The sequence below is a fragment of the Vigna angularis genome, chromosome 2, assembly GCF_016808095.1.
Source record: "Vigna angularis cultivar LongXiaoDou No.4 chromosome 2, ASM1680809v1, whole genome shotgun sequence".
In the NCBI taxonomy this organism is placed as follows: Eukaryota; Viridiplantae; Streptophyta; class Magnoliopsida; order Fabales; family Fabaceae; genus Vigna; species Vigna angularis.
In genome coordinates this window covers 20,064,660-20,079,545 of record NC_068971.1, presented here as the reverse complement: position 1 = coordinate 20,079,545, position 14,886 = coordinate 20,064,660, and the positions used below count along the sequence as shown (strand labels likewise).

Sequence of the window (14,886 nt, the reverse complement as noted above, 5' to 3'; positions counted from 1 at the left end):
AGGATTTCTATACACTCTCAAATGTGTGTGTGTGTTGCACTGCTTCTCTCTCGCAAGTAGCACCTATGATTTCCACATGGCTAGTTTTCCACACAAGACTACATAGGACTAACTATTGTCCCACTTCCCATTTCACAGGTCCTCAACACACTTGCTTGATCAACCACACTCGCAATCCCTTGCAAACAGACAAAACCCTGAAACCACAATTCTCAAGAAAGAAAAATCCTAAGAATCCCATTTTCATTTTTCTACCGAATCGAAATGTAAAGGCAAACCAAAAATCAAATCAACGTCCCAAGAGAAACCAAAGCAAATACCTTAATGTAATAACAATGCTACTCATCATGATCATAACACAACATAGGATCGCAAACAGTAATTAATAACATGCCAATTACTGGCACTATAAAACACTCAAAATATAACAATAATAATTGGTTCAACGAGTTCTTTTGGGCTCTGTTCTTACATTATTGAGAAGGACGGAGAAAAAAAAAGGCGAGGTTTGGGATGACGAGGCTTAGGAAGTGTCCCAGGGCTTAGGTTCGGGAAGGGCAACGACCATACCTTGGAGGTTGTGGTCGAGGAGGACCTGGCATCCGAGCCTGGAGTGTTTGTTGAGGACCCTGGCTCGGGAATTCCGAACGAGGACGTATTCCTCGTCGTAGGTGCGAGGGGGAAGCTTGTCGAGCCACTCTTGGGCGATGTTGACCTCACAGTGGGCGGAGCAGGCGTCGATCTCTTCCAGGCGGTGGGAGTCCGGGTCGATCAGGCCCGTGTTGATTAGGGCCTTCAGGAGGGTGTGGCCCGCCAGGCCCACCACCTCGTGTTTCTTGCCCTCGAAATCGATCGCCGAGAGCCTCACGATGCGGTCCGAGACCTTCTTCGAGGAGGACGAGGTGGCAGTGGAGCGCGAGATTAGGGATTTCGAGAAGAAGGAAAGGGAGGGGAGACGTTGCACTTGAGAGGACAACCGCTGCAGATTCGCCACTGCCATTGTTGGTTTTTGGATCGAAGAAAGGAACAAAGGAGGAGGGGGGAAGGAAGAAAGGAAATGGGGATGCTTGTTGTTCTGGGCCTCTCACTGTTGACTCAGAATGAATTTATGTTGGGCTGGCTCTTTTCCTTATGGGCCCAATGCAACCGATCTAAGGCTCTTACTGCACTCTTATCATTACTAACTGCACTCCATATTAATAGAAAATGACTAAAATACATTCTCTTACTGAAAAAAGTGGGAATGGTAGATGTAACTATGGTGAAAACTTTTTAAAACATGGTGGAATCAGGTGGGAGAATTATGGAGTCGAGTCCTAATGACGAGGAATAGTGGCGTGAAGGCCAATAGATAAAAGGATGTTGGGTGAGTCTAAAAGGTTGTGTTGAGTGGTGAAATTGGACAATAGGGTAGTGATAGGTATCCATGGCATTGTGTAAAGCGACATAACAAGCTTCATTTTGGCATTGATATTGTCAAATTGTGTTTCGAGGGAGGTCAATTTTCTAGAATGGTTTGGAAGGCTTTCTCCATATTTTTTGTTTGGTCAATTAAAGCACCAATTGGTTTTATTTAGAAAATTGGTTTTACAAAGACCATGGTGACACACATCCCTTATAATAACATAAAGATTACGACATGGCAGACGATACACCTCGCAAATTAAGTCAAATCTAATCGAATAACTTTCTAGATTTAATGATACTTGTAGTGGTCTTATATAGTTATGCTCACTGTCATCTTAATTAAATATTTATATATAAACATGTTGCCCAAATTGTTTATTTATAAAATTAATTATGACATTTTTATAAGAGAACTTCTTTAGATAAGTTGTTTTTTATTAAAATAAATAACAAAGCTGTTACAAATGTCACGTTTCAGTTTCACGAGTTCAATAAATTTCGTAACCACTGTTATAAATCTCTCTTAAGTATGTTTCATTCTATTATAATATATTATATTGTTATTATATTGGAAAAGTTAATTATGAACGTTGGTTTGGAAGTTTTAGAATATTAATAATTTTTTATTAGTTGGCAATATTAATTGTTTTAAAGAGGAGCAACGTTCAAACGCTTTTATGACCAACTATTAAAATGTTTTTATGACCAACTATTAGAATGTTTTAAGTTTGCAACGTTAAAATAATCATGGCTTTTAATTTTTTATTTATTTATTTTCTTCTTTTCCAATTTTATAAAGAGTTGTTCGCCATTTTAAGACACCAAATTCAGTATTTTTCATTTTCTTCTCTTTTTAGTTTCATTCTTTAGCTCTTTTCCTCTTCTAAAAATATTATGGGTTATTTTTATACTCTTTTGAGAGATCCTTGTTAGTTATGAGATCCTCAGAAATATTTTGGGAAGTTCCTCTTGTATTCTGGGGGACTTGCGCAATACACGAATAAGTCCTAAAGGACATTGAAACTATACGCTTCAGGAAATTTTGTTCCTGATTCTGTCAGCTTTTTACAACAATCTTAAGGACTTATGGCCGACGTCAACAACATGCCTTCAAAGAGCCAAACCATTGTTCCCGGAACCTAGACGGTCTTCACAAAATCACTTCGAACATGTCAAAAATCGAGGTTTTCTCTGGACAGAACTTCCGTCGCTGGCAAGAATGCGTGTCCACCCTTTTAGACATGTAGGGAGTTGTTGTTGCTCCCAAAAGGTACGAACACAAACTTGATCACAAAAAGAAAAGTAATTTTCTTAAATCACATCCTAAAAAAAAAATCAAAATTTAAAATATACAATTACGGTAATATCCCGAACCTCAAGCTCAAATCTATACAAAGTTTACAGCTCAGACAAAACAGTAAAGATAACATTGAATCATTCTAATACACTCTTCCATCTCTTCCTGCACTTGCACCAGATCACGTGACATCCCTTCATCTGCTCCCGTATAACAAAAACGTTATACGATCATCGCAAAAATATGATTTTCCAATACATGCACAAATAAGTAAGGGTGAGCTAACATGCAATATATCATTTATAAAAATATGCATAATTGTTTTGATAAAAACATCATGTAATATTTAGGTTAGACATCCCCATACACCAACATACCAAATTTCTACTAGACACTCATACGGATGATACAATAATGAGCTACTGGACAAAGCTATTCCCCAAACCTTCTAACCGGATACTATTTGGACGGACGCTATCTGCCGAACCCTATCTAATGAATACTATTAGGCTGAATCCCATTTGAACGAACGCTAGGTGATCATGTACAATTGAGCCGAACACTGAACTCAGGAAACCATAATGACCGAACACTCTCATAATGAACACTGAGATCAAACACTAGGCCGAACGCTAGAAACCGAATGCCAGATCGAATACTGATTGCACGAACGTTAAGATTGATCACTTAGGCTCGACACTAGACACCAAACTCTATTAGACCGGATACCATTAGGTCGCACACCAAGAGACCGAATGCTAAGTAAGATCAAACACTTAGACTTCACGCTGAGACAGCGCACTCTACTAGAACAATTACCATTATTTCGAACATTATTCAAACGATCGCTCAAAGATCAAGCCTCGCGCACCACAGATTAAGTACCATTCGAACGAACGCTTAATTGATCACTTTACTGGATTTAACACTATCTGAGGGTAACCTCATCGAGACCGGATGTTCCCTACGTATGATCACTAATTGTTAACAATCCTTATCTGAGACAAGCGTCATCCAAACCGAGCACTACCTATGAATGATCACTGCCTGAATCATACATCATCACGACTAATCACTATTTATTAATCGATCGCTACCTTAACGAATATCAAGGCCGGTCACTCCCCATAAATGATTGCAACCTTAGAGCAACATCACCAATAAAGATCATCTCTAAGAACCATCGCTACGAGATAGAACACTAGAATAAAGAACGCTTGGGTCTGGATTAAACGCCTAGAGTACTCTACTGAACACCTCAGTACTGACCGAACGTAATCAAACTAAACCACAGGGTACCAAATTAAGATCAGACGCTAGCTTCCTCAGAACAACTAACATCAAGATCAACTGTTACATAATAACGCCTGCTACCCGAAAGTAAATAATACCAAGACCGAACGTCACTAATAATAACGCACGCTACTACCTAAAGACCCAACAAGTTTTACTTCCCGTCTCTCTCGAAGAATTATTCCAAAACCAGTTTTATTTGCACTACCATCTCTCTCGTACCAGTACGATCATCACGGTTGGAAACCACAGCCACAACATGCAATACAACTATAACAATTCCCATGATAAATCGACCCACATGACGATGCAGACTAGTCTTTCATAAACTAATGTCGTTTACTTGTAATTCGTCGTCATAACCTGCTCTCAATAACAGGCGACCCGAGCCGTCTTCCATCGCGACTTCAGACCTATCTCCCCGACTCCTCAAGGACTAACGAGTAAAAACATCGATACTACGCGTAACGATGCACTATACTCAACACGAGCCGAAGTCATTGGGCGAGACATTCACCTCCTCGCGCAGAAGAAGGTGACACTCGAATCTCAGTCTCACGCGTGAGACTAGCAAAAATGCTCAAAAGACAAACGAAGTTACAAGTAAATAACATAGTGTATGTACCACCTCCAACATAATAAACGTGCTCAATCACGAATTCATACATATTCTCAATAATATGTATAAATAAACCAATTTTGGATCAAGGAAATAACCAACAATTCTCAATAATTGCTTCAAAATACTCCCACGGATTCATACAATATTGCCGAACGCTATTTCCAACTCGGATACTGTCTGGACGAACGTTCTGGGATCCATCATCATCAACGACCGAACGCTGCCTATGGACACCAAATGTTATTAAACCGAGCCCCAAAGGACGAACGCTCAAGAGCAAGTGTAGTCGTAACAATACCTCTGACGAGTACTTCCTGAGGATTAATATAATCGAGAACGAACGCTCACAAACACAATTAAACCAAGGTCGAACGTCCAAGATCCAAACCGAACACTTAAACCCGAACGCTCAAGATTGCTACCCAAGAATTCCAAGTTAAGAACGAACGCTTATACCCACTAATATCTCAATACCGAACACTCAATTCAAACACCATTAATCCGAACACGATAAGGACAAACGTTTTGATACTTAGTCGAACCCCTAGGTCACTTTGCCGAACGACATTAAAAGAAGCCTGACCGAACGACATAAATCAACAGCTAACCGAACGGTACTAGAATCAAAACTTAACCGATCAGCAGAAACTAACGACCGAACGCTCATTAGTCAATATTATCCAAGGCCGTTCGTTCAGGATTCAAAACTTAAGAATCAGCAACTTAAAAACCGAACGCCCACTTATACCCAAAAACCGAACGCTAACTTATACCCAAAACCGAACACTCACTTATACCCAAACACCGAACGCTCACTTACACACAAAAACCGAACGCTCACTTTCACCCAAAAACCGAACGCTCACTTACACCCAAAAACCGAACGCTCACTTATACTCAAAACCGAACGCTCACTTATACTCAAATCCGAACGCCCACTTATACCCAAAAGCCGAACGCTCACTTATACCCAAAAGCCGAACGCTCACTTATACTCAAAACCGAACGTTCAGGATTCAAACCTAAAATTCTCTTTTTAAGAACGAACGACTGCAATCACTAATACTCAATACCGAACGCCCAAGATTACTTCTTGTGGATGCCAATTTAGGGACGGACACTCAAGTTGAAACCTAGAATATCAATTGATAACGAACGCTCACAATTTGCTCAATGCGAATACTAAACTAAGTACGAACGTCTAACATCTCTAATTCACTGGATAAATATCATTGACGAACGTCTAATATTTAACTAACTCAAGGACGAACACTGACGCTCGTTACACAAGAATACAAAACCGAACGCTCACAGATTAAGCCCAGAACGAACGTAACGCTCGTTATTGGAGGAGGCAAGACCGAACGGTTAAATTGTCCGATCTGAGCACTAGTTGAGCGAACGCTCGTTCTACACGATATAATTTGGCCAACCAATATTTGGTCGAGCACCAATTGGACGAACGTTCTAAGTTGGCTGACTCGGGCGGACGCTCAGAACAATTACCGAACGCTCAGAAATTGGACGACCACTATTTGGTCAAGCACCAATTGGACGAACGTCCAATTTTGACTCACCAAAATTGAACGTTCGCGCATTCTGCAGAATTCTGCAGAATCGCACAAATTCCAGAGAAAACCCAGAAACCCCTAACTTCATCCCCTTCTTCCCAAATTTTACCCAGATTTGCAGCAAACACAAAATATCTCAAAATTCAAGGAAATAAATCAAACTCCTCTTACCTCTTGAAGACTTCCTTGTAAATTTTGGGATCTATCTCCTCCCAGACGTGCAGATCAAGATCTCCTTGCAACCTCAACAATTCTTCACTTCCTCTCCCAAATCTTGCTGCGAGGACTCCACTCTCACCAGATGCCCAACCCAGATCCACCTCTCAGCCCTTCTGAAGTTGGTACAGCTTCCCATGGGTGCTCCTTGAACGGTTGAAAATGGAAGGAAGGGTTCCCTTCCTCTGGCTGCTCTCCCCCATGCCAAAATGAGCCCCCTCTCCTCTGCAAAGCTCCCCCCGTAATAATGCATCACTAATAATTGCATTCTAATAATGCAAGAGGTGGGTAACCACCATGTCCCCACCATTCCTAAAAATACAGGTCTTACATTGTTGTTGCTCCCAAAAGGTACGAACACAAACTTGATCACAAAAAGAAAAGTAATTTTCTTAAATCACATCCTAATGAATCTAAACCCACCTGACGTAGAGTAAGGACCAATCCTGTTCTAGGAAAAGAAAAAGTTCTTCTCAAACTCACATCTAGAAAGACTTTGGCCCTGAGTGATGTGCTACATGTGCCATCAATCAGAGTTAATTTAATCTCTGTAGCACTTGGGAAAAGTGGGGGTTAAAATGTCATTTGAGTCTGACAAGATCATTATAACAAAAAATAATGTTTTCATGGGGAAGGGATATTGTGATCAAGGACTCTTCATTCTAAATGTTTATGAAAATATTAATGAATCAAGTTTTTCTGCTTATATTGTTGACTCGTATGATATATGGCCTGCTAGATTAGGACATGTGAATTCCTCGTATATTTTGAAATTACAACGACTAGGATTGATTAATATGCATGATAAACAGAGTAGTAAATGTGATATATGTGTAAAATCTAAATTAACAAAGAAAACATGTTTTTCTGTAGAACGCCAAACTGAATTGTTAGGGTTAATTCATACTGATCTAGCTAATTTGAAACAAACCATGTCTAAAGGAGGTAAAATTATTTTGTGACCTTTATAGATGATTATTCTAGATACACCAAAGTTTACTTAATCAAACATAAAGATGAAGCCTTTGATGTGTTTTTAACCTATAAAGCAGAAGTAGATGTTACCAACCTAACCTTAAATATATAAGAGTGTGGGGGTGCTAAGGTGATGTTACTCGATCCTAAGAAAAGGAAAATAGGCTCTAAAATCTCTTATTGTATGTTCTTAGGTTATGTTGAACATAGTGCTGCCTATAGGTTTCTAGTTGTTAAAAGTAACATACTTGAGAGAAATTCTATAATGGAGACGAAAAATGCTGAGTTTTTTGAACATGTGTTTTTCTTAAAGGTTAGTGAGATGTCTCAACCTGTTGATGATAATAATAATAGTGACACCATGAATGAGGATTTGAGAAGAAGTAAAAGACAGAGAAAGAAAACTTCTTTTTGGAGATGATTTTTATACTTATCTTGTTGATAATGATCCAACAAGTTTTGTAGAAGTTACTAGTGCTCCTGATGCAAAATAGTGGGATAAGGACATTAGGACTGAAATTGAATTAGTTCAGGAAAACAATACTTGGACTTTAGTAGATTTGCCTAAAGGAGAAAAACCCATTGGTTGTAAGTGGATCTTTAAGAAAAAATATCACCCTGACGGATCCATAGAGAAATATAAGGCAAGATTAGTAGCAAAAGGCTTTACTCAAAAACCCAACGTAGATTACTTTGATACTTTTGCTCCTGTGACTAGGATTTCCTCTATCCGAGTGTTGTTAGCTCTAGCAGTTATCCATAAACTAGTGATACATCAGATGGATGTTAAAACACCCTTTTTGAATGGTAATTTAAAGGAAGAAATTTATATGACTCAACCTGAAGGGTGTGTTGTACCTGGTCAAGAGGATAAAGTATGTAAACTCTTAAAATCCTTGTATGGATTGAAACAAGCACCAAAAAAATGGCATGAAAAACTTGATAATGTGTTGCTTTGTGATGGTTTTTCACCTAATGATGTTGATAAATGTGTGTACTCTAAATTTGAAAATGGTGATTGTGTCATTATATGCTTGTATGTGGATGACATGTTAATATTTGGTACATGCAATGAGATTGTCGCTATAACTAAATTGTTTCTAGGATCAAAATTTGAAATGAAAGACATGGATGGAGCCAATGTGATTTTAGGTATTAGAATCATAAGGAAGGGAGATAGTATATTACTATCTCAAGAACAATACATTGAGAAACTTTTTAAGAAGTTTGAATTTTACGACCTAAAACCAGTAAGTACCCCTTATGATGTTAATTCTAAATTAATGAAAAATAGAGGAAAATCATTATCTTAGCCTTAGTATGCCCAAATAATTGGGAGCTTATTGCACTTGACGAGCCTTTCTAGACCTGATATGTCTTATGTAGTATGTAGACTGAGTAGGTACACTTAATGTCCAAATCAAGAACATTGGGATGCACTTGCTAGGCTTATGAGATACTTAAGAGGTTCAATAGATTATGTCATTGAATATAGTGGATTTCCCGCTGTACTAGAAAGGTACAATAATGCTAACTGGATCTTTGATTCAGATGAGACAAAATCCACTAGTGGTTATGCATTCACACTTGGGGTGGTGCGATTACATGGAGATCAGCCAGGCAAACAATTATTGTAAGATCAACAATGGAATCTGAGTTTGTTACTCTTGAGATGGCTGGTAATGAGGCTGAGTGGTTGAAAAACTAAAAACCAATCAGCAATAGCTATAACTAAAAACAAGAATTACAATGAAAAGAATAGACATATACAATTGAAACTCAATTTGGTGAAGCAGCTACTAAAGAGTGGAACTATTTCCATTGATTATGTGAAGTCAAAATGTAATCTATCAGATCCTCTGACAAAACCCTTGGGAAGACAAATGATATTAGAAACATCAAGGGGAATGAGACTTAAGCCACTTGCAAACAAACAAGTGATGGTAACCCAACCTTTGTGATTGGAGATCTCATGAATAAGGTTCATATGGGTAAAAATAAGTCACTTTTTAGTTCTGATAGCACTAAATTGATTTTAATCAATTATTTCCATTCCTATGGTGTGTGTGAAAGTGCTAGAGACTGCATTATGGAGAGGCTAAACTTTGTCATTAAAATTCTATGTGGTGAAAGAATTTTAGTTTAAACAAAGTTTTTAATGATTTTCATATCCCTTATGGGTGGTGTATGATTTGCAGCATACACTTGATGAAATGACCTATATGAGTGTCAAGTGAGGCCGCTTGCATGAGATCTTGGCATCATCTCTAGAGCACTCATGAATACCGGGCACGCACATGGCTTAATAAGCGCAACACAACAATAACAGCAAGGATTGTGGGGGGATGTATTGTGATTGATAAACCTCTAACACACGTCAAGTGTCTTTGGTTCATATAGCTTGTTATACCAACTACACTGTATGTTAAGTATCTCAATCTAAGATTGGTTCATATAACTTGCTATACCAGCTCTGATGCATTATATCCTATGAGATCCAGAATAAAAGTTTCTTATTTTTCTTTCAACTCTCTTTTGGAATATGTGGGGGATTGTTATAATATTTTGTTATTATATTGGCAAAAGTTAATTCTAAACTTGGCTTTAGAAGTTTTTGAACATTAATAATTTTTTATTAGTTGGCAACGTTAATTGTTTTAAAGAGGATCAACGTTCAAACGTTTTTAAGACCAACGATCAAAATGTTTTCAGTGCTGCAACGTTAAAATACTTATTGCTTTTAATTTCTTTTATTTATTTTATTCTTTCCTAGCTCTATAAATATAAATATAATTTCTTTTATTTATTTTATTCTTTCCTAGCTCTATAAATATATAAATAGAGAGCTCTTCCCTCATTCCAAGACACACCAAATTCAGTATTTCTCATTCTTTTCTCTTCTTAGTTTCATTCTTTAGCTCGTTTCCTCTTCTAAAAATATTCTGAGTTATTTTTATACTCTTTTGAGTGATCTTTACTAGTTCTGAGATCGTCAGAAATATTCTGGGAAATTCCTGTTGTATCTGGGAGGCCTGCGCAATATACCACAGATAAATCCTTAAGAACAATAAAACTACACACCTCAATAAATTTTGTTCGTGATTCTGGAAACTTTTTACAACACATCCAACAATGATAGCATGGTCGGCATTATTTCACTTGAAATTTCCCTAAATACCAATTCAATGAGAGAAGGAAACAGCACCAAGTTAAACAATTTCCATTTCATCAAGTAATAATGTTATAAGAAAAAAGACAAGGGAGAGAAAAAAAGTGTAGTTTTAACTTTAGATTCACTGTTTTCCTGCTCTCCAAAACTCAGTGCAACAAGCCAACAACTCAAGGTTGAGCATTTTAATCTAAGATGCTAAGAAACACGTGGATAACAGTCCACAAGAAAATGTGTGGATTGTTTAGAACACATACTTGGAAATGGCTCCAATTGATGATAATGATTTTACTACCTTCTCTTGACAGAAATTTCCTCGAAGATCCTAGAAAAAAAGAAGCTGTAGTCCACAGTGAAAAGAGACTGAGAAATAGTCGATACTTTTGTCCTGTAAAACTGCTAGGTGCAAGGGATCATTTTAGGCTGTAATTTTAGTTGAAGCTGAGTCTCAAAATTGTACTTCTTTTACTGTAACTAGTAAAACGAAGAAGTTTCTTCAGATTTCTGAAAGTCAGTACAGAAAATTATGATGTAACAAGAAAAATTCAGAACCATCATTTCCTAAGAAAACACAAGTATTTCAAGCGAACTTAATGAGTGTTGGTTTATTGAGAATTGAGCATTTGATTTTTAATGTTGAAAACATGACAACGTCAACTTACACACACAACACACCCCTATCGACCACATTAAATGAGAGTCTGAAGTTAGAAAGAATTGTCGTCCATATGATTTTGTACATTTATTGAAGATCTTTTCTTTGGAATCTGAAGGCACATCCAAAACAGAGAACCCTGGATGCACGTTGGGTAGTCGACATGTCTTTACATTGCTATGGCCATTCCAAATGATTCTTTGCATGGAAACACCACTTTTGCCTCGGCAAAAGGTCAAACCTTTCACTATCTTCACTATGGCCAGGTTAACTAGGATATGGGCACTCTTGTAATTCTGGTTGGGTCTAGAATTCCACCATTAGTTAGCCACTGTGGGTAGCATTCTGTACCTCTTGATCATGCTCCTCTGTCTCACTGCACAATTTGCCAGTCTATCTCTTATGGTCATTAATTCACCACAAACACAGTTATCTCTCTCCTTCCCCTCCATCTTTATCTTTTTTCCACAAACTCATTCATTTATCCCTTCATATATATTCACCATCATCACTCATATCCCCTTCATTGTTATTATTACAACACCAAAAGGCCACAATGGGAGACACCAAACTACCTGAAGTACTCTTGCTACTCTTCACCTTAATTCTTGCAGCTAAATTCACGCAAGGTCATAGTCATGTCACACTCTTCTACATCAATTTTCATTTCTCATCACTCACTCGCTCACTCACTCACCTGCCTTTTACCTCTCACCATGCTTTCTACTACATTCTCTATACTTTTATCTTGGTTCTTCTGACTGTGGTACTTCTATTAATAGTTTTCTTCATGTAGAGTTCCTCAGGATTTTAAAGAAAATCACTTTTCTCAGTTGTCAGGTGCTACTGATGTTTTAATTCTTGCGTGTTTTGTATTCAACTTTGGAGAGTAATAAGCAATCCAGGCTGACAGTTTCTTCATGTTCATGAACTTTATTGCCACAAGTTTCTAGAGAATGTACTTTTTGGTGTATCCTAAATTTGTCACTGCTGATTCAGGAATTAAAACAGAAGAGTTGTTACCTCAATCCTCTGAACCCCAAAGAGTGCCAAGTTTGGAGGTGAGCCAAATATGGATTACCCTTTTGAATTTCTTGGTTGATTTTCCATTTGCAGCTAAATTCTTGCATTGAATATGTGGAATCTTAGGATGGCAATGAGGCATGGAAAATGAGGATTTCTGGGAGACTGATGATTGGATCCACAGCACCAACTTGTACGTACAATGAGTGTAGAGGTTGTAAGTATAAATGCAGAGCTGAGCAAGTTCCAGTAGAGGGAAATGACCCAATTAATAGCCCATACCACTACAGATGTGTTTGTCATAGATGATATATATCATGGTCAATAATGTTGAATTATAGCACACTGTAACTTGAGTTTTAGTAGCATGATGAGTTTATATCCTCTAAGTTACTGCTAAGAAAAACTTCAATTCCTCATTACTTCCACAATCCTTCTTTCAATGCTAAGAGTTGTTGTGAGTGCCTGTGCTGAAAGGTGCAAAAGTTTTGCATTTGCCATGTTTTATCATTCCATTACTAATGAGAAGCTTCTGCTATTTTTACTGTTCCCTTGGTTTTGACTTGTGAGTGATTCTCCATATTAAGCTGCCATTTTTGTTCCAAGTACTGTCTTAACTGATTTTTTGTTGTTGATGTAGTTGAATACTATTCAACTAGAGTCATGGTACAGATATTAGAATCCTTGACGTGTCTCAATTGGCTTATTGAGCATTTAATGAATGCCATTTAATTTCACGCGTGCACAGCCTTTCATACCCCAGAATTTGCGTTTTGGAGGGAAGGGAGAAAAACTTTAAGTGCAATCCACCTAAATGAGAATCAGGTTATAATCTATGTTGTGTTTTTTAATAAGTCTTTAATAGAATTGATTTTTGTTAAAAAGAAAAGCAGGTTAAAAGTGGAATTTGGTATGGATTTTATTATTTTGGACAAAAGAAAAAAATGTTTCAATTCAAAAATTAATTTTCTACCCGTAATCAAATTTTTAATCCGAAAGTATTTGATTTGTGTTTAAATATGTTACTTTAGAAGGAAGTTAACTGTTAAACTTGGTGTGTATTTTTTATCAACAGCAAAAACTACCCCAATTATTTCAATTTTCAAAATCTATTTTGGTTCAAATCAAATTTTTAAAGTGAAGCTAACACTTGGGGTATAGCGTTTTATGTTATGCAAAAGCTACCTAAATTGTTTCAATTAAAAATTCAGTTTTGATGGAAATCAAATTTCAAAATTAATTTTGAATTAAAACGTGTTCAAATTTAAGTATTTTAAATGTCTCAAAATAAAATTAAAAAAGTTAAACAACATATATAATTAAGAAAATTTATATAGTTTTAAAGTTTTAAGTTGAAAATAATCTTAATTCGTTATTGGATCTATATGTCATTTCTGGATGAATCTTCGTTTAAAGACCTAATAAAATCAAATATCTAATGTGCAACTAAACCAATAATTTTGTTTTTCTAAACATCATTTAGTAGGTATTTTAACATGATTACAAGAAACCAAACATCCATGGAAAAGTAACTAGTTGTAACTGATAAAAAGATAACTATCTGTTTGCTGTTCTGACATCTAACTACCCAAACTTAAAAAGCTCATGGAAACATGTAACTAGCATGTTTGAGTATTTGTTATGTAAGAACCATGTTATCAAAGCTGAAAGGTGAATATTGAAACTAATAAAGATTGTTTGGTTATCAGGCATTGCCACTGGGACGCAATAATAGAACCTGCAACTTCAAATATACACGACATGGTCAGAAAAATTATTATAGTGAAGCCTTTTCTAAGCTTATTTATGCCATGCCATTTAGTTTTCTGAGTAATCTTCTCACAACGAGGACTTAAAATGCTCAAGGAAATGGCTATGTAACCACAAAGTGATTATGTGTAGCCAATTTCAGATTCTGAAGATAGAAAAGGGAGTGAGCCATCGCTGCAAGTTGGCACATGAAAGTGGTCCCAAATATTAAGCATAAGCGACCAAGAACTCACATGGGTAATTTGTTTGAACTCTATTCAATTTCACAAAGTGGCAAAACTAAATTTGAAAAGAACTGAACATGCATATACGCAGGGAGGTCCCATATACTGCGTAAAGCAAGCTAGCCCCTGCACACGTAATATGTTGTCATGTGCTTGGCTTCATCTTAGCAGTTAGTTACACAGAATCACAAGTACTTTGACAATCTTCATAATCAGTGTATTCAATCTAATCATTTCACTGCACATTCCTCATATAGATACACACGCCTTTTGCTTATAGCATATATGCTTAAACAAATTGTTCAAATAACACCCATAATTTATAATCTTTTCATATATTTTAAGCTTACCATAAATGATATGGCCTTTTTCTATGTCAAATCTGAAGAACTTTGTTACAACTGTTACGTATATGCAGAATACGACGGAACGCAATAAGTAATTTGTTACATGTTTGGTGTAATCTAAAAAAGGAAAACAAAAACATGAGACTACACAACATGGTGCATATATAGAATCCACAAGACTTATTTTGGACAAATTTACTTTTTAAGAAAACAGTTAATTTTTATCAAGTTTAAGTGCAACATTCTGATGTTTATAGCTATATAAGAAAACACAATGTGAATGCTAACTGAGAGAAGGAAAAGAACAATGAATTAGC

The 14,886-nt window shown here is 36.8% G+C and overlaps 2 protein-coding genes across 2 annotated transcripts; one reads left to right on the top strand and one right to left on the bottom strand.

The window, feature by feature from the left end:
• Window positions 1-366: 366 nt before the first annotated feature.
• On the bottom strand, window positions 367-1,077 carry LOC108328091 (uncharacterized). The gene has a single exon (XM_017561884.2). The coding sequence runs from the start codon at window positions 998-1,000 to the stop codon at window positions 524-526; it is 477 nt and encodes a 158-aa protein (XP_017417373.1). The 5' UTR covers window positions 1,001-1,077; the 3' UTR covers window positions 367-523.
• Window positions 1,078-11,534: 10,457 nt separating this feature from the next.
• Window positions 11,535-12,779, top strand: LOC108328538 (uncharacterized). The gene is made up of 3 exons (XM_017562418.2): window positions 11,535-11,834; window positions 12,205-12,266; window positions 12,355-12,779. The coding sequence occupies exons 1-3, from the start codon at window positions 11,762-11,764 to the stop codon at window positions 12,535-12,537; spliced, it is 318 nt and encodes a 105-aa protein (XP_017417907.1). The 5' UTR covers window positions 11,535-11,761; the 3' UTR covers window positions 12,538-12,779.
• Window positions 12,780-14,886: the final 2,107 nt, after the last annotated feature.